The sequence below is a fragment of the Babylonia areolata genome, chromosome 19 (genome assembly GCF_041734735.1).
Source record: "Babylonia areolata isolate BAREFJ2019XMU chromosome 19, ASM4173473v1, whole genome shotgun sequence".
In the NCBI taxonomy this organism is placed as follows: Eukaryota; Metazoa; Mollusca; class Gastropoda; order Neogastropoda; family Buccinidae; genus Babylonia; species Babylonia areolata.
Window position 1 is genome coordinate 28,517,748 of NC_134894.1, and position 20,418 is coordinate 28,538,165.

At 38.1% G+C, this 20,418-nt stretch overlaps 1 protein-coding gene across 1 annotated transcript; it reads left to right on the plus strand.

The window, feature by feature from the left end:
- Window positions 1-728: 728 nt before the first annotated feature.
- On the plus strand, window positions 729-12,748 carry LOC143294261 (endoplasmic reticulum-Golgi intermediate compartment protein 1-like). The gene is made up of 9 exons (XM_076605697.1): window positions 729-860; window positions 2,254-2,388; window positions 4,973-5,064; window positions 5,520-5,641; window positions 6,554-6,667; window positions 7,010-7,064; window positions 7,508-7,608; window positions 8,436-8,558; window positions 11,123-12,748. The coding sequence occupies exons 1-9, from the start codon at window positions 841-843 to the stop codon at window positions 11,228-11,230; spliced, it is 870 nt and encodes a 289-aa protein (XP_076461812.1). The 5' UTR covers window positions 729-840; the 3' UTR covers window positions 11,231-12,748.
- The last annotated feature ends 7,670 nt before the right edge of the window (window positions 12,749-20,418 follow it).

Genomic DNA, 20,418 nt, shown 5'->3' on the forward strand with positions numbered 1-20,418 from the left:
TTTCCAAGGACACTCAATGTAACCATCATCATTTCAACCAAGGAACAGCCAAATTAATCCAGTCGAACACTGATCGACCCAGTTACCACATAAAAGTAATGGTGGTTGATAACTGATAGCCACAATAATTAGTACCATGCGCCCGTGCTGCTGAAACTATGCCAGAATTTCAAGGAAGCATACTGACCGAATAAGCGGCCCAGAACTGACATGGCAAAAGCTCTCTCTACCGGGTCCTGGGCCTCGAGTCAAGTTGCACCAGCATCCCCATTAGAAGTCTGACCAAATGAAATGCCAAGTTGACATAGCTATATAGTTTCAATGCAGGACTCGAAGTCCATCTTCCTTCCTCTATAATAATCTTTGTATTGTTATTTTTTTGTTTTGTATTGTTTTATCGTGAAGGTATGGCGCATGTCATGACTTACATTAAAAACAAAAACAAAATCGAAACTATCAAAAAAATTAAAACATTTCAGTAAGCTGCATCAGGACGACAACAAGACAAAATTTAAACATGAAATTTATTAAATTTTCGAAAAAAATCTGAGTATTTAGGAACATTTTGAATGATTTCGGAGGACTAAAAGAAAATAACAAATCAACAGTAAGAAAAGTTGTCCCACATGCAAGGGGCTGAACAGACGATTTCAAGCAGACGATATATAGATATCAAACAAAGTCCTTTCCCCTGCTATTTCATCCAATGAAAACTGAGCACGTTTGTGCGCATGTGTGTTTGTGTGGCACTTCTGCAAATCGGAAAATTGACAATTTTTGTCAAAGTTGACAGATAGTGACTGTGAAACTGTACAAAAGCTGCGAAGAAATATCGACAAGATGCAGTTTGACATCAGGAGGTAGTGTTGCATTCTATTTTTTTAAACTTAGTTTAAAATGCATTTAACCCTTCTTTCACAAATCAAGTTCGTGCGAAAACTGGAAACAGGATAACTCCGCGATGCCGCAACATACGGAGCACCTGTTCGATGGACCGTCCGAGAGCACATTGCTATAGATAGATTTGTTAACACACCAAAAATCGGTATTTTCCGGAAATAACTGCAAGTGTTATCGCTTGCGTGGCTATCGATCAGCATTTCCATTTGATCAGGATCGAAGTTGCGGACTCTGTGGTCTTAAGATGGACGAAAGAAAACAGTGTGATACTCTCTTGATCCACACCCTCTTGCATACAAACTTCAGTCGAAATTTAGTCTGATGGAAACTTTGAATGAAAAAAGACTGCACACGATTTGGGTTGCTATGTCTCCCAAACTGAAAGGTGTAACAGACTTCGTCGCTTGTGCGAGATATTTACTGATTTAATCCCGGATGTTTTTATTTTCCTTTCTTAAAATAAATCTGGCCATGTGAGCCTACTAACATCCTTTGATTTTACAGCAGCTGACACAGATTTGGCATAGGATTAAGGAGCCAAATCAGATCTAACAAAAACAGCCCAAAGTAGTTCTGTGTGTATTGCTGGCTTTGCCAGGAAACTGAGGAATGTTCACATTGATCAACACACTGACAGAACAAAAATGAATACCTCCCGGACATAAATATTAAATAACATAAGCAACAAATGTATGTGTGCAGGTCTAGACACACAGCCACATACAGGGAGAGAGAGAACACTCAATGAACACAGAAATGTTTAATGTCATTAGCTGTAGAGCTTTAGTGACATAGTATGATACTGATAGTAGGTACTAATAACAAAACTGGTACAAAACAGATAAAATGGAACAGAAAGGAATTTATAACATGACTGAAGCAGAATATAATTAAGGGGAGGAGGGGGGGGAGAGTACTATCATATTGTGAAAGTTTTTTGTTTGTTCGTGTGAGGAAATCTTTCTGTAGTCATGTGTACTCTTCTCTCTCTCTCTCTCTCTCTCTCTCTCTCTCTCTCTCTCTCTCTCTCTCCCTCCCTCCCTATGTGTGTGTGTGTGTGTGACATTGTGGAGTGTACATGTATCAGTATATGCCTGCATCCTTGCTACTGTAATTGATTAGTAGTTTTGATGTGTGTGTGTGTGTGTGAGCTAGATGATGATGATGATTAATCAGATCAATATGTGTTCTACAGGTTTGGCTTGATCATATCTTTTGAATAATTCAGCAGGTTTATACTAATTATAGTGGGTACTGTGCATAATGTCTGTTATTATGTTGTTGCTCACGTGTATGATATCAGTAGATGATAATGATAAATCAAATCTACACACATTGTGTTGTCTGTTCCAGATTTGACATTTACAGGAAAGTTCCCAAGGATCTGACCCAGCCCACCCTGACAGGGGCCGTCATCTCAGTCAGCAGTGTTCTCTTCATCCTGTTCCTTTTCTTCTCAGAGCTCTCCCTTTTCCTCAGCATTGATTTGTTAGTATCATAATTTACCAGTGTTTTTTTGTTTCTTTTTTTGAAATAGTGACCACATTCTTTTATAATTCATTTGAAATTTGAAAGTTTGAGTAGCTGTACTTGTAGTAATGGTAGTGACAATGATTGACAGAATGATGCAGTGTAGTCTCACTTTCTGACTGATGGATAAATGAATTGATTGTATCGTAAACCAGTGCAAGGTGAAGAGGGTACATAATGATATTTTCTGACTTAGTTCAAGAAATTGAATTCCCACTGTTAATTACATAATCAAGTGATTGTGGAAAAACAGTAAAATAGTTAATGCATAGATATTTTTGATTGTACTGAATTTAAAAGGAGTATGCTTTAGACGTATTGGTGGGAATGCCGAATGGTGCTCTTGTTGATTTGGCACTTGTTTACTTGAGTAGTTTCTTACATAATTTGCCTCCTGATTAATGCTGGTTTCACATCCATCTCCTCTTCTTACAACACACACACACACACACACACACACACACACACACACACACACACACACACACACACATGTATACTTCCACTGCACACCTGTGCAAACACACAGTATATAATTTATCATCAATTTGCAGTAACATTTCCTTTTACACAGGCTCGCAGGCACACATACATACAGGCATGCACACCTATATATATGCATGGAATCTTTGGTCATCAAACCTCATTCAGGTTTTTACTGGTCCACATCATGAAACTGAAATAGGAAAGGCCCACTGTCTGTTGCAAGCTGTCAGATGGACCATTTTGTGCGTGTGTTATACCAAACCCTTGGCTTTTTATGGCATTTACCCTTGGGGTGTGGAAAGAGATGATTTATTAATGTCATTAATGTATGTTGTTCGAGGGGAAAAAAAATCCAGGAAATATTGATCTGTCTTAAATGACACAGGCAGACTCACTCTCACACACTCACACACACACACACACACACACACACACACACACACACACACACACACACACACACACACACAACACACACACACACACACACACACACACACACACACACACACACACACACACACACACACGTGTGTGTGTGTGCATCTGCTGTAATCATGTATGCTTACTATTACTTTCCAGACATTCAGTGTCATCAGAGTGACTCTACTTTTGGATTGGAAATAGAGAGCATCAGATGTTTGTGAATTGGTTTTATATGTCATATCTTGCCTTTGGGGACACACACACACACACTCACATATCTACAGCTGTTGTGTTAACTTCTACTTTCCCTTGCTTGAGTTTATGAATAGTGATAGACATCAGTCAGTCATTTGGTATGGAAGAGATAGCATCATACAAAGTTCGTGAGTCAAATTTGTAACATGGAGCTGTAGGGCTTCACACATATTGTGTATTGTGCTGTTCTACATTGGGCTGGGAGCTGACAGCTATCTGTTGGCACAGATTGTGTATTGTGCTGTTCTACATTGGGCTGGGAGCTGACAGCTATCTGTTGGCACAGATAATCTGAAAGTGATCATTCATGCGTAGTCAAAGCTCTGACACAGGAATAACTTGAAAGCCACCCTACCTTTAAAAAGAGAAAGAAAAAAGATCAGTAGACCACATGGATATTGTGTTTTAGTGAAGGGTTCACAAAATAGATCTGTCGCAAAGGATTCTAATTATAAAGTTAGGAAAAAAAATCATAATTCAGCAATGTCAGTTGTGATGATGTGTGTTATTTTGAAGGACTTGTTACATATTCTACTTTGACCGCAAAAAAAAAAGAAAAGAAAAAACAAAACAAAAAAACACCACCAACAACAGTTTTTAGGAATGAAAGCATTTTTTGTTCTTTATTCAAGAACAAACAGGACAAAACTGCCATTGAACAAACAAACTGAATGAGGATTTCAAAAGAAATCTCAGTCCTGTCCTGTTTATTTTTGTTCTTTATTATTTGTTGTTGTTTTTAACATCAGCATTCACACACAAGTTAGTACTGGTAGATACTGGTAGATACACACGTATATAGAAGTATACTAGCACATATACAAGCATAAATTATTTTATATGTATGTATTATATGAGAAAATGCGTGTACAGGAGTGGGTGTACTGCATGCACACAAGTTCATGCGAATATATGTGTTTGTCGGGGTGTGGGGGAGGAGGGTGGAAGGAGGAGGGGACAGGTGTGTAGATGTGTCCATTCTTTTTTCTGATCTTCTTTCACTTTTCATAAAAGATGGCTTGTTGTGAAAAAAAAAAAAACAACAGAGAAGAAAGCAGTTGTTGCTTGTTTGGTATGCCATCTGAAACACACATACATACACACAAAGACACACAAACATACAAATACACACACACACACACACACACACACACACACACACACACACAATTATAAATAAATAAGTGAATAATCAAAAAGACACTACTTATAATCATACAATACATAGTATATAAATTATAATATCTGTACGCTGTCCATTAAATGCATTTTATGCTTAAAATATAGATCTCATATGACTTGCAAAAACTAAAAACTTGCTATACTAAAAAACTTGCAATACTAAAACTTGAAATGTGATTTTTTTTTCTTACAGACACAGTGAATTAACTGTGGAGGATCCAGTGAAGCACTCAGAGAAGATCCCTGTCTACATTAACATCACTCTGATGAGGATGGGATGTGAATGTGAGTGTATTTTTGTTTCTGTTCAGTGGTGTGTGGTTGTGTGTGTGTGTGTGTTTATATGTGTGTGTGTGTGCGTGTGTTCGTGCATATTACTTTATTTGTGTTTGTGTGTGTGTGTGCTGATCCGTGCATGTTTTGAATGTGTGTGAGACAGAAAGATAAAGGATTTGGGTGTTATGTTGTCACAAGTGTGCATGTTTGTGTGTGTGTGTGTGTATGTGTGTGCGTGTGTTTGTGTGTGTTTGTGCATGCTTGCATGTGTGTGTTTATGCTCGCGTGTGCGCATGTGTGTGTGTGCGTGTGTGTGTGTGTGACTAAAGGGAGAGAAAGCTGTGTACTTTTTTAAGTAATTGGCATGCAGTACAGACATAGAAAATGGATTATGATAATGATATACATGCCACAACATTTGTTCAGTACATGTGTAATTTTGCTCTTACTTGTGTTTATTTCAGACTTGGGCTTGGACATTCAGGATGACATGGGTCGCCATGAAGTGGGCTTCAAAGACAACACCGTCAAAGTTCCTGTTGGTGACAGTGGCTGTCGGTTTGAGTCCCACTTCCTCATCAACAAGGTAAGTTCCTTTTTGCTTTGATTTGTGTGAAAGACCAGGTGTGTCGGTGTAATGATTGAAATCGGGTTGGTTTTTGTTGGGTGTGATGTGGCGAATACGTGACTGTGTTTGTGCATGTTTGAGGTAAATCTGTGGGAAATGTTTAGCATTTTTGACTCATATGCGTAAACAATGAATAATAACCCTGTATCCGTTGTCTGTGTGCACATAGTGTGTATGTTAACGTGTATGGTGGACGTTATTTTTTTTCTCAGGAAATACATTGTCCACACCAAATTTGTTTTTTTAAAACCAGTTAAGTTCTCTTTCCACACATATCAGTTATAATATCTGTGCATTTTGAAAATGGCACAAGAAATATAACTGCATGAAAGGTCCCTAAACAGTCTTAAACTTCTTAGTCATGTGCAAATTGCTTTTAAGTTCAAATTCTTAAGTTATTTAGATCATAAAAATGCATGGTACTGCAAGCATACATGCAGATTCAATCATATTTAGCGAAAAATAGAAAGAACTCTGAGTGAATTTCATCTGCTGCCATAAAATCTCATTCAAATTGCCAGTCGCAGTGAGAGGGCTGTGACATCACAGACAGAATGTGCACGGTCAGAGTAGGACAAGGTCGACAATGTTGCTTGTTTACAACTCAACAACTCATCACAAAATCCGGAAACTGTGTGCTGCATCTGAAATCTACAGAAATAACAATGTAGTTGGTTTTATTTCATCAAAATGATGATGTAGTGGTTTTTATTTTATAACCAAATGATTATGTTATGATTAGATAGTTATATCATTAGATTAGACCATTTAGAAAATAGTTGCTGTTGGTGTCATTTGAAGTTGGCTGATCATGCTCTATTATCAATCCTCCTGTTTCAGGGCATTGAATGTTTATGATTAGTTTTTTAGGTTCCAGGCAACTTCCATGTTTCCACCCATTCTGCTCGGCAACAACCCAATGATCCTGACATGAGTCACCTTCTGCACAAGGTTCGCTTCGGAATGGAACTGGCTGAAGGAAAGGTAAGAACTGTGTTTTTTAAGACTGTTCCGAAGGAAACAAGAAGAGCGTGTTTTATTTGTGTTTTTTTTTCAGAACTTGAAATGACAAAATGACTGTACTGCACAGGGCAAGAGGAATACCAATGTGAACATGTCAGGGTTAATTTATCTCTGTCTTTCTTCCTGTTCATCTCTTGTCTAATGATGCATGTGTGTGTGTTTTCTTTGCTCCTTTTAATTAGTTAGTGGCACATAAAAAAAAGAAGATAAATATTGAAAAAAAACTATCAGTAAATAAAGGTTTGTTTTACTGTTAGTTCTCATGTGATACATTGAATCAGATTTAGACCTTTGCTGTTGCAGGATGTCAAAGGATCTTTTAACCCATTGGAAAATGTTGACAAGACAAAATCTGATCGTAAGTATATTTGTCATGCTGTTGTTGTTTAGGTATGACCATTATCACCATTCTCTATCAAAAGGGGGTGTTAGTGATATTTATTATATACATGTTATCTTTGTGAATGCAAATATGTTGAAGTAAGTGGTTATTCTGCATCCAGAATCAGTTTGTTTTGTGAGAAAAATTGATCTTTGTGAAAAGACATGATCTGAAATTAATCATGTATGAAGCAATTAAGTAAGACATTATTTTTTTAAGTCACCAGGCTGCTTGCTATGGTATTTGTACATTATTCTTGGGGACAGTGTAAACATTGTCATCTCTGTACTGTGTTTTAGTGTACGTACATTCATATGTCTTTTCTCTCTGCTGTTCTGTCTGTCTGTGTATTTGTGTCTCTTCTCTCGGTTTCATTTGTATGGATCTGATTTTGATGGAGTGTTCATGTATCCTTTCAGCAATCTCTACACATGACTACATTCTCCGTGTTGTGCCTACTGTTTATGAGGACATCAAAGGGAATGTGCGATACCCCTATCAGTATACATACTCTTCCCGGGTAAGCATGTTATAGTTATTCTGTGCAGTGTTCTCCAGTAGTTTAAATCACATTTCAGTGATTTCTGGTACAGTTTGATAATGTTTTGCATGACAGAATATATTCAGTAGAGTAGAACGTGTAGTGCATATGGACATTAGTGCCCAAGAAGGTGTGCAGTACTAAAGTGGGAGCTATCTTGAGATTTATTCGCTTCAGCTTAGCAGTGCATATAGGTTAAAGTATTGAGTGATGCAGATAGATAGAAGCGTGGAGTTCTTTGTTCATTTTACATATGAAAAAGTGTCAAGAATATGATTCACTGCATACTTATTCCTTACTGAAAAAGCTAAATCAAGAGATGTGTTTCGAGGGGCTGCTAAACTGAAACTGGGAAATCCATATGACGGACTGTGAAAGGCAGTTTGTTCCACACTTATTGGGCCAAAGCAGGAGAAAGAGCACTGACTGTAGGATTTACAGCAAGGGTAGTTTGTTCCATACTAACTGGGCCATGGTAGGAGAAAGAGTGCTGACCTTGGGATTTACGGAAAGGGCTGTTTGTTCCATACTAACTGGGCCGAGGTAGGAGAAAGAGTGCTGACCGTAGGATTTACAGCAAGGGCAGTTTGTTCCATACTAATTGGGCCATGGTAGGAGAAAGAGTAATAACCTTGGGATTTACAGCAAGGGCTTTTTGTTCCATACTAACTGGGCCATAGTAGGAGAAAGAGTGCTGACCTTGGGATTTACAGCAAGGCCAGTATGTTCCATACTAACTAGGCCAAGGTAAGAGAAAGAGAGCTTAACCTGGGATGTACAGCTGATGGATGTTCAAATGATTGCAGGAGATGATCCAGTACCACCATGGGGGGAGAGCCATGCCTGCCATCTGGTTCCGCTATGAGCTCAGCCCCATCACTGTGCGCTACAAGGAGAAACGGCCACCCTTCTACACTTTCTTAACCACCGTCAGTTGCTTTTGCTTTCTTCATGTCATTTCCCTCCTTAATTTTTCTCCATTGTTTTCTTAGTTTTTGTTCTTGTTAAAAAAAAAAAAATGGTGGAGTTAGTGGCGGCTTTAAGGGGTTTTTTTTCAATATGTAGTGGCGGCTTTATATTTGTTTTCTATATATTGTGGACATGAAGGAAATCATTGTCACTGTTATACACTTTCTTGACCACTGTCATTTGCTGTTTGACTTTTCCATTTTTCTTCATTTGTCTTGTTTTCTTTGCTTTTGTTGTTGTTGTTGATTTTTTGTTTGTTTTGTTTTTGTTTTTTGTCTGTTTTGTGGACGAGAAGGATATTATTATTGTCAGGATACACTTAGACAACTGATTCTTGACATACAGCACTTACCTACGTCAGAAAGCAATATTTTATTACTTTTTGATTTGACCTGAATCTCTATGTGACTTGATTACAAAAAAATATTTCTCATGTGGAAACGTCGTCCATACTTTCCAGTAGACTTTGATGGATCAAGTCAGTAGAGAATGTCATTTTGGCAGGAGCGGGGGGGGGGGGGGGACTATGCCCAGCAGTGAATGACTGGGAAAAGCTTGGTAGAGATGGTGGTTAGGTGGAAAGAAACTAAAACCTTGGTTGTTATCTGTTGCTGCAGAATGGTTTTAACTAGTTTTCTGAAAAGTGTTTCACCCATCTTTCCAGATAAATCCACACACTGACATTGATCTGTGCATGTCCCCTCCCCTTTCTATGCCACATGCATCCCCCTTCACTCCCCCTTCTCCCCAACACACACACTTGTCTGCATTACTCTATATGTACCACCCAGTCCCCACAGCTTTATGGACAACAGCAAAGAGTTACAGTTGGGGCAGAATGTTAACTCTTGCTTTGTATATCTTGTTGCCCATATCTAGGTCAGTTAATTATAGCAGAGTGTGGGGCCACATTTTGTTGTTTCAACTAGGATAGTATCCTGTTACTGAAAGATAACGTTACAGAGGTTTTCTGATAATGGCTGTGCATGTTCATGTGTGCGTAGTTATGTTTGGAGAGGAAGGAGTTAGTCCACAAGATGTTGTTGTGGATGTACTTGTTACACGACCACAGTCCCTCCTGTCTCTCAACCAGAGACTCCACCATACTGTCCTGCCCTCCCCAAACCACACCCCCTACCCACTTCTCCCCCTCAACACTTCCCATTCTTATCTGTTCCCCCCCTCCCCTCGCTCCCTAATCCCCATCCCCCCCCCCACACACACACACAGTTGAGGGGGTGGGGGTTGAGGCGTGGATAGATAGGAAGTGGGGGATAGTGTGTAACTGAGGAAACTAAAATGGGAACACTTGGGTACCTACCTTGTGTACCATCTCTCTCTCTCTCGCTATCTCTCTCTCTTTCACCCCACACTCACACAGAGAGCATGAGGAAAAAAAATTCACCATATTCTATTACAAGATCACAGCAGATAATGCAGGATAAAGGTTCAGCATATTGTGATGTGCTTGGTCAGCACTTCAAAGCATACTTGTGAAAAAGCAAACAACAACAACAACAACAAAACAAAAAACAAAGAAACAAGCAAGCAAAAAAGACCACAAAAAACCACACCTACAGTTTTTTTTGTTTTTGTTTTGTTTTTAAGTCACTTTTTCAAGAGTACAGAAGACAATGCATGATATTCTGAATGTGTGTGATGAAGAAAGGGGGAATAATCATATATATGCCATTAGGTCAGCAACAGACAGAACAAGTACCAAAAAACCCTGTGTGTTGGTCAGTGACTGGGTCAAGCAGCAGGTGTTCTTTTGAAGAAGTCATGTAGCAGATGTTCTTTTGAAGAAGTCATGTAGCAGATGTTCTTTTGAAGACAAAAGAAAGAGGAAGCACAGCAGCAGATTTGTAAACCTAATTTGAGCTGTACACTGACACATCTTGTAGACAGGCTGTATTTCTCTATAATCCTTTTCAGATGTCAGAAAAGTAGGTGTGTTTTCCTCACTGTGAACAGAAAAAGAAAAAAACAAAAAAACAAACAGGAAAATTGAAATAAACTTACCGCAGGCAGTGTCTCTCAGTGCCAGTCATTCACAGCAGCTTTTGGCTCTTCTCATGAGTCATGTCAGATGAAGGCGGTGCAAGTGAAAGGGGTGTTATGATGTCACTGTTGTGCTTAGGCTTCCTAAGTGGTTGCTGTTGCATCTGTTAAATATATATCTGCTTTACACTCGTTAAAGTTTGTTATTTCATATGGAAATATAAATGTCTGAGATTGGGGAGGAAAAGGAGTGTGGAAGGGTGCTGTGTGAGAGAAAATGGCTTGGTTTGGAAGAAAACTCAGTTTGTCATTTTCTTTTTTGTTTTTTTTTGTTTGTTTTTTTCCAGCATTTTATCTCACAGTGCATTTTCTTTTCTTGGTATGAACTGGCTGAACAGACTCTGACAAAAATTTAGTAACTGGTGAGAAGCACTGGAACAGGCAGTAAAAGAGATCAGTTTTATTTGCTTGTTGTTCTGGATTTCCATTCCCATGATCTAAAGCAGCTTTGTATATTTTACAGGTTTGTGCCATCGTTGGAGGGACCTTCACTGTGGCAGGCATCGTGGACTCCCTTATATTCTCTGCTGCTGAAATAATCAAAAAAGCAGAATTAGGAAAACTTAGTTAGAGTATGGTATGCTGTGCTGGATGCCTGGATCTTGTGAGTTTTTTTTTTCATGGTCATATACATTCCATCAGAGTAAGAGGTTTTGTGTTGACTGATCTTATTTGTTTCACTAAAGTCACTTCAGGTATAGTGAATTGCCCAAGATATTGCTGATATGTGTGAGAGTTTGTCAGTCACAAGTGAGGAGGTGGTTTTCATTTTTTTCCTTCTAAGTCTGCAGATTAAATAGTAATGTGAGTGATAAGATAAATGAAAAATACGTAGGAATGTATTTATGCCTTGATCTTTCCTGTCATAGAACAGAAAGAGAAAACAGCATTCTAATTGTGGTGGTGTTAATTTGATATCTGAATACAGAAAATGACAGGCGTGTTCAGAGACATCCACTGATGGACACTAAACACAGCAGGCATCACTCTGACAGCTGCTTCAGTTGTGTCAGTCCAAGCAGCTATTTCATTTTGTAGAGAGCTAGTCATGGATGTGCCACGGCCAAATTAGTTAGGAGTTGGACTTCTGGTCCTGTGTTCACCAGTGATCAGGGTTCAAGACTTTGGTATTGTATCCTTGGGAAAGGCACTTTACTCTGATTGTCCTCATTCCACGCAGGTGTAAATGAGGACCCGAGTTTGGTTGGGGAAAGTTAAAAGAGCTAAAGAGATTGAGCTCTGCCTTCCTGTGCGGAGCACTAGTCACAGTGAATATGAATTCAGTGCCCTGATGGCCATCAAAGACTACGGGATCTTTTACCTTTCTTCAGATCGGATGCTTGTTTCTGCTTCTTTGCTGTTAACATACCACCAAGACAGATTTATTTGCTTCGTTTTCCTTTCTTTTGAAGGCTTGAAGAGGTCAGGGCATGGGAACTTTTATTTTTTGATCATGAATTTAAAGCAAGTGACCAAGGAAGTAAAAGGAAAAAGTTGAGCAAGAAAGCAAGATGAAATGAATTTGAAATATTTATCTTAGAATCAACTAGTTGTCAATGGTAAAAAAACAATTTATTTATATGTTTATGATTGGAGACGCTAGAAAATATCTGAAAGTACTAGAAAATGTCTGAAAGTCTGTACATAATTCGTTATTTGTTTATTTTGTGCCAAGTAGTTAGACAAACCAATTGCTAAAGATATGTTGCTTGTTTTTGAGATGTTTACACTTTGTTTATTAGATTGTTATTTCTTCATATCCTTTCTGCTTGATGACTGGAACCAAGATCTATATTTATCATTCTGGTGGTGGAAATGGTGTGTTTGTGTGTGCATTGGGGGGAGGGGAGGTATGGATATCAGGGTATGACATGGTTTTGTTGCAGCGTGTGTGTGGTGAGAAGATCTGTATGACTGCACAAGGTTGAGGAAAGAGATCTGTGTGTGTTTAACTTTCAGCTTATCATTGTTTCTTGTGTGCTAATTTCATCATTCATTTGATTATTTATCACGGAGCACTTACTGAACTGTGCCACACTACACTACGCAGTACTACATTACAATACAGTGTGGTTCACTACGACACTATATATTTTATTTATTTATTTATTTATTCAGACTTCTTGCTATAGCGCATATTCTTGAAGCTCTATGCGCTTTACAATAGCACTAAAAAAAAAACATTCACTCAAACATCCCCACACATATGCATATAATTTGAAATATAGGCGAGAGAGAAAAATTAAAATAGGTCATGTCAGTTGATTAAATCAAGAAATGCAACAGGTATTTAAAAAAAAAAAAAAAAAAAAAAAAAAAAACCACCCCGCATTACACACACAGATCAAAACTAGAAAGATGAAACAAATGTTCACACACACACACACACACACACACGAATGACAAACAATTGAAACACACAGGCTACATCATCACATGATAAAGCAATATTCATCAAACATTTCAAGTAAAAACGTATGTACATCATTACATTTAAGAAATTAAACCTGAAAATGTAAAAAATGTACGTATTGTTAAAAAAAAAAAAAAAAAAAAAAAAACCTCACACCTCCACCACGTCCACATACACTAGCACAAACACACACACACACACACACACACACACATACACACACACACACACACACACACACAACTCATCAACAACAACAAAAGCACAACAGATGGACAACTGAGTAAACAAACTACAACATTACTTCATAAAACAGTTCGTGTTAAAATCTCTCACATACATATTTATACATTAAAAAAACACAACAACACACACACGCGTGCGCACGCGCGCGCGCGCGCGCACACACACACACACACACACACACACACACACACACACACACACATGTACCAACTCACCCACCCGCACACCCGCAACACACAGACACAAGCTCGCGCGTGTGGACGTGCAAACACCCGCCACCACCTCTCCCCCCTCGCCCCCCCCCCGCTCCCCCTCCGCTCCCCCCTCCCCCCCAACCCTCCCCCCCCACACATAACACAACCACACACCTCTATTTCATTTCAATTTCATACAACATTGTATGACTGTCTGAACAGATGTGTCTTCAGGGCAGTTTTAAACTGTGAGGGGGTTTCAGAGTAACGAGTTGTGAGTGGAAGCTGGTTCCAAACAGTTGTCGCAAAGTGAGAAAAAGATCGCTTGCCATAAGTCTTTGTTTTGATTCGAGGGACAGTAAAGGTTCTATTGTCTGAAGAAGAGCGGAGTTGTCTGGCAGGGGTATATACATGAAGGAGATCAGAAAGATAGACAGGAAAGTAGGGATCAGTGAGAGAGTTGAAGCAAAGAGTGGATGTTTTATGTTGTATTCTTGCAGAGATTGGGAGCCAGTGAAGCTGTTGGAGGAGTGGCTGTACGTGTTCGTGTTTTCTGACTCTGAAGATCAGTCGTGCTGCTGAATTTTGAACCTTTTGAAGTTTGTCTAGGAGGTACTGGGGAATGGCAGAGAGTAAGGAGTTACAGTAATCAAATTTAGACAGAACGAGAGAACAGACGAGAGTTTTGGTTGCATCAGAAGTGAGAAGATGGCGAATGCTACTAATTTTCCTGAGTTCATGGTAAGCAGAGCGACAGATGTTGGACACGTGTTTTTCCATGGACAGAGTGTCAGAAAAAGTTACCCCTAGATTTCTTGTAGCAGATGAGAACTGAATGTTTGTGTTACCAACAGACATAGAGGAGGGAGCGGAGTCAGGTAATGGTTTGTTCTGTGAGTGAATCAGGAGGACTTCAGTCTTGTCATCATTTTGTTTTAGTTTATTTACGGTCATCCAATGCTTGATGTCAGTAATGCATTCTTGAATGTTGTTGATGGTGTTATTGATCTGGTCAGGTGTACATGAGTCATATAATTGTGTGTCATCGGCAAAAGATTGACTTTGGACGTTGTGCTGAGCTGTGATGGTACCAAGTGGATTTGTGTACAAAATGAAGAGCACGGGTCCCAAAACTGATCCCTGGGGGACTCCGAATTCCAGAAGAGAAGGTTGAGAAAGGTGTTTGTTAGTAACGACAGTCTGGGTTCTATTGGACAGATAAGATGAAAACCATTTCAGTGTTGTGTCAGAAACTCCAAATGAATGAGAAAGACGATTAACGAGGATGTTGTGATCGATTGTATCGAATGCCGCTGAGAGATCTAAGAGGGTGAGGACAGAGAGTTTACCAGTATCTACAGACAGCAGAAGGTCGTGGACATGACTTCTCAACACACTGTATTATTTTTCATATTCTTACATTGCACTGACATGATAGAACATTACATTGCACAACACTGCATGGTATTACGCGAAACTGTGCTGCTTGTGTTACATGGGTGTGCAAGATTTATACTCTGTGTCATAGCACCTCAAGGCTTGACAAAGTGTGTTGTTAGCAGATGTGATGTAGCATATATGGATTTGTCCAAACACAGTGACACCTTGAGAAACTGAACTGAACTTAAGTGTCATAGCACAGTACACTGCTCTAGTTGACAGTGTACAGTGTCGTACTGAATCTTCTTCTTCTCCTTCACGATACTGAGTACAGTATGATAACAGTGTGGGATAAATAGTTCACATAGCAAAATCATAACTGAGAATTCCTGACACTGGAGACGGTTGTTAAGACTGTGCAGTTTAGTTTCTTGTTTTGGGCAAATAATGGTACCTCCAGATTTGGTCAAACATTCAATATGAATGCAGCATTTAAAAGAATATATTCATCTACAGACATAGATACGTAAGTTTCACAATTCTGTTGATTTATAAGAAATTTGAAATGTTTGTATGGCACACACGAACATATTTCAGTCATAAATATGATTTATGATAAGGTTGTGGTTTTCTGGTTTCCATGGAAACAAACTGACATTGAAGAATTTCCTCAAACCATATATCCTATTATATACTTTTTGTAGATGTATCCTTGTACCCCTCTTGATGCATTGGAGATACTCCTCTTTTTCTTATGGAGAGTACAAGAATCAAAATATATGGTGTGTGTACTTAGGCTAGTTTGTTATGATAAAAGATTTTTTTATTTTTAATATACATATAATGCATATAGATACGTAATCAGTCATATAAACACAATCATGGACATTTTCACGGGGAGTACAGGATGATTTAAAACAAATTTGTTAGAATATGTATCACCAAAGTCACATTAATTTTAAGGTAAAATACGAAGAAATTTGGGAAGAAGTGCTCATCAGATTCTGGAAATGGTGTAATTTTATGTTGTTTTTATTTTGGTTTCTTTTTCCATCTTTGGGTTACATTTTTTGTCACAGTATCAGAAGAAATTGTTTCTCGAATCATCTGAAATGGTGTACTGTTGACATAAACTGTGGTGGGCATCACTCAACACACTGCATGCAGGCATGCTTGCATAAACATTTAACTAAGTAAATCACAGGTGAAATGTCTTTGAAGGACATTCAGGGAATGCATTTATGAACGGATTTCTTTTTTTCTTTATGTTGAGTATTGTTCCTAGTATTGTTATGCTGGTACCATTGTTGGATCCATTGTCTCATGAGGAGAACGGCCCTTTCAATGTTCTTTGTGCTGATATGCGAGTGCTTTTGTGACAGTTATTTTATTGATTGGTATCTTGGCAGGTTTTATGCTTTTTTCATAGAGTTTTTGCTGTGGTTGTTTTGTTTCATCGTTCTGTACCTATATAATCCACAAAAAAACCTTAAGTGTGATACATACATAAAAGACTTAAAGCGTTTGTATCTGCTGTGATGTTAAATGTTGCTGAAATTATATATACACACACACACACACACACACACACACACACACACACACAAACATGCATATATCTTATATATATATCATATATATAAATGTGAAAGATATATGCATGTTTGTGTTTTTAATTCTGTATACTTAGGATAAGTATGGTTTTCTATTAAAAACAAGTAAGAATGCATGTGCTATTTTCATTTTGAGTTTTTTTTAAGACAAAGTTATTAGTCATATTTTCCAATATTGGGTGGGTTTTGTGTTTTTTTAAATAAAAACTTTCTCGTTCTTTTTTTTCAGTTTTGTTGTTGCTTGTATGTACTGAATTTAAATAAAGCTGTAAACTTCACCAAACTTGATCAGTTCTTTCTTTTATTTGCTTGCTTGATCTTATTTCCATTAATTCATTAGGTTTCATGTGATGTGTGCTTTCGAGATAAAGTTATATGGTTCAAAAGTTGACTGAAAGTCTTTCTGTTTTTCTTTCACAGTCATTAGGTTTTTGGTTTATTATTGTAGTCCTGCCATGATTAATTCCTTGGGCTGTTGAAACCACAAAGTGAACTTGGGGTGCTGTTTTGTTTGGGTTGTGGTCATGGTTTGTTTAGCCCGGGTTTCAGACTGGGTTTTTGGGGGGTCCGGTTTTTATTAACTTTATGGATGTTGTTGTTTTCTTAATTGTTGGTCTTGAACATATGTGTCATTAAAGCCACAGTCAGGAGGGTTTGCTGTTTAATTTAGCCATTGTCATTTTACCCATTATAATTATGGGGCAGAGAGTGCCAAGAACTCCCATGCAAAAGAGACTTGCCAGAGACATGTACGGTGCACCAGGAACCACCTGGTAATATTAATGCAACATTAAGTGCAAATGCCTGCTGATTAAGAATAAAAACCTCACAACTGCTGCTGACATGTTTGTGTTCTTTGAGGAATTTTATTATGTTTTGTTTTGGATGTTATTACAATATTAATTTTGGATGTGTGTGTGTGTGTGTTTGATAAAAATAACAGCATTATTTTGTTCAATAAAGTCCTGTCCTGGGACTCCCTTCTGCAGATTCTTTCCACCATGTGTATGTGCATAAGTGTGTGCAGATGTGGATGCATGTGTGTGCGAGAGCATATGTGTGTGTGCGTGTGTTTTCATTGGCGGATGTTTACTTACTGATGTCCTTTTTGATAGATCAATGAGTTTTGAGTTTGTGACTTGAAGTTGCATAAATAATGGAGCGCATTCTGTTTTCAAATTGAACGCTGGCTGAAACAAGCCCAGCGGTTGTGGGAGGGTGAAAGTGTTGGAAGCAAAGTGACTTTCAGGTGAAAAGTTGTCCAAAATTCACCCCTCTTTTTCAGTTAGTACTTAACGGTGTTCTTGTTTCTTTGTGTGTGTGTGTGTGTGTGGTTAGTGTGATTTTTGACTCGCTTGTGTAAACAAAGTGAGTCTATGTTTTAACCCGGTGTTCGGTTGTCTGTGTGTGTGTGTGTGTCTGTGTGTCCATAGTAAACTTTAACATTGACATTTTCTCTGCAAATACTTTGTCAGTTGACACCAAATTAGGCATAAAAATAGGAAAAATTCAGTTCTTTCCAGTCATCTTGTTTAAAACAATATTGCACCTCTGGGATGGGCACAAAAAAATAAATAATGAAGCCTAATTATATGCAAACTGCATTTACGGTTATATTTACATTTTTTGTATTCTCTAAACTTGGCACTTTGATCTGATATTCTGACCCAACAACAAGAGGAGTCATTATTATCATTTTTTGTTCAAACAGGAACTTCTTTTGCTAAGCATGGAAGTTTTATTTATTTTGCAAACGTTTTGGTGCAGATAGTAAAAAAGGGAAATTACTCTGTAATTAATGCTAGGGGACTTAATTTGCTTTAAACTGATCTTTCTCATCTTAAACATTATATTTTGAAATTATACTCAATACATAAAAAGCTTGGATTTTTTTTTTTTTTTAAGTGTATCACAAGTGAGTCTTGAAGGCCTTGCCTCTCTTGTTTTTTTTATACTCACTTGTGTAAACAATGTGAGTCTGTGCGGTAACCTGCTGTTTGGTTCTGTGTCTGTGTGTGTCTGTGGTTGACTTTAACATTGTCATTTTGTCTTCTGTGGTTGACTTTAACATTGTCATTTTGTTTTCTGTGGTTGACTTTAACATTGTCATTTTGTCTGGAAATACTTTTTCTGTCAATACCAAATTTAGATAAAACATAGTGGAGATAAAAATCTTCACAGTCATACCAATAATAGGTTGTAAGCCTTCCGGATTAAAGATTAAGCGGTATTTCCAGATCATGAACAATTTATTTCCTTGAGGATCTGAATCCATAAAATAAAAAATTAAAGTTTGGGTCTGAAGACAGCAAGACCTTGTTTTCCTTGTAAGCAACTAAAAGCAATACAAATTCTGGACAGAATACATACAATGACACTAACTACACCACTGACGTGTTTACTGCATATGAGTATTTTAAAGTGGATTTTAAATTAACTAGAATGAGCACAAAAAAGAAATTGAATGGGCTGAGTTATAGTTTCTGTTAACCCACGAAAAAGGATCTCTGCAGACAGGGAGAAAAAGGGTAACATGTTGCGGTGCAGTGGTGTGATGGCAATGTCTCCTTCACTGTGGACTTTAAAGAATTTCTTTAATCATTGAGATACACCAAAATAACATGATTTAAATTGTGTTATCACCTTGAATACCGTTATCGATTTATGTTTAAAAAAAAAAAAGTTTAAATATTGATTTTCGAAAGCCATGGGTGGGTGTGCTTCAGCACTGTAAGTCTGTCTACTCACCACCCAAAGATTCTTGGTTTGAACCTGCTCCTGCCCCCCACACAACAAACCCCCCCAGCCCCCCCCCCCCCCCCCCCCCAAGTTTTACGATATTAAATACAGATCACTTTTTAACATTTTTATTTATTTAAGTCCTGAAGGCCTTGCTTCTCTTGTTTTGTTGTTGTTGTTGTTTTTAATTTTGGGAACCACAGAGTCATTTGACTTGCATGACAGGAGCTTGAAATGTAAAATGATAGGCTCACTGAGTTTTCATGTCTCATTTCCTATGAGGCTATTTTTAGAAGTTCAGTCTCCAGCAGTGTAATTATTTTCAGTTTTTGCCTCTACAAAAACATGTATCGCTGCAAACTTGACCCGTTCAGAGCATTGGCATAGATACTTGGGGTGTTGAGGATCTGGTTGCCTGTCAGACAATTCACTGCTCTTACCTGATAGATAATAATTTAGTGTTGACATTGACAGTCCTGTTTGCTTCACACACCATCATTTTAAGAGGGTCATTACTCTTGGGGTATTGATTATAGAAGTACAAGTTGATTGTCAAGACACTGTGCATGTGTGTGTATGTATAGTTACGTATGTACCCCAGCATGAACAATCACACATTCATATTCACATTTTGCGCTGGGTAGTGTGGACACAAGCATACAAGGCAACATGTGTAAGGTTGAAAGAAAACAATTGCGCATGCACACAGGTTACTTGTCAATATACATTTTCTGCAGTTATCTGGTTTCAGGTTACACAGGAAGTAATCTGCATCCAGCAGTGTATTTTTACCCAAAGTGATTGAAATAGCAGTTGACAGTTACCGGCAAGAAAAATTCATGAGGCAGTATCATTGTGGCTAATGAATTTTGTGCAGGGCATTAATCGTAGTGGTTTTGTCAATCAGCTAACTCTTCGCTCAGATGTTCTTGGTATGGATGCAGTCTCATATGTGTGACAATCACTTGTCCTTATGAAAGTTTTCGTTCCAGCATCATATTTGCCTGCCATATCTTTATGATCACCACATTGTGCTATGTCTCTCCAACAGATGAATTGCTGGTGATGTGTGATGACTACCCATCCCATTTTCCCCGTTCTGATTATTTTGACTTTTGGAAATAAGTACTGAGATATGAATTGAATTAAACAAGTTTGCTATTTTGATCATGGG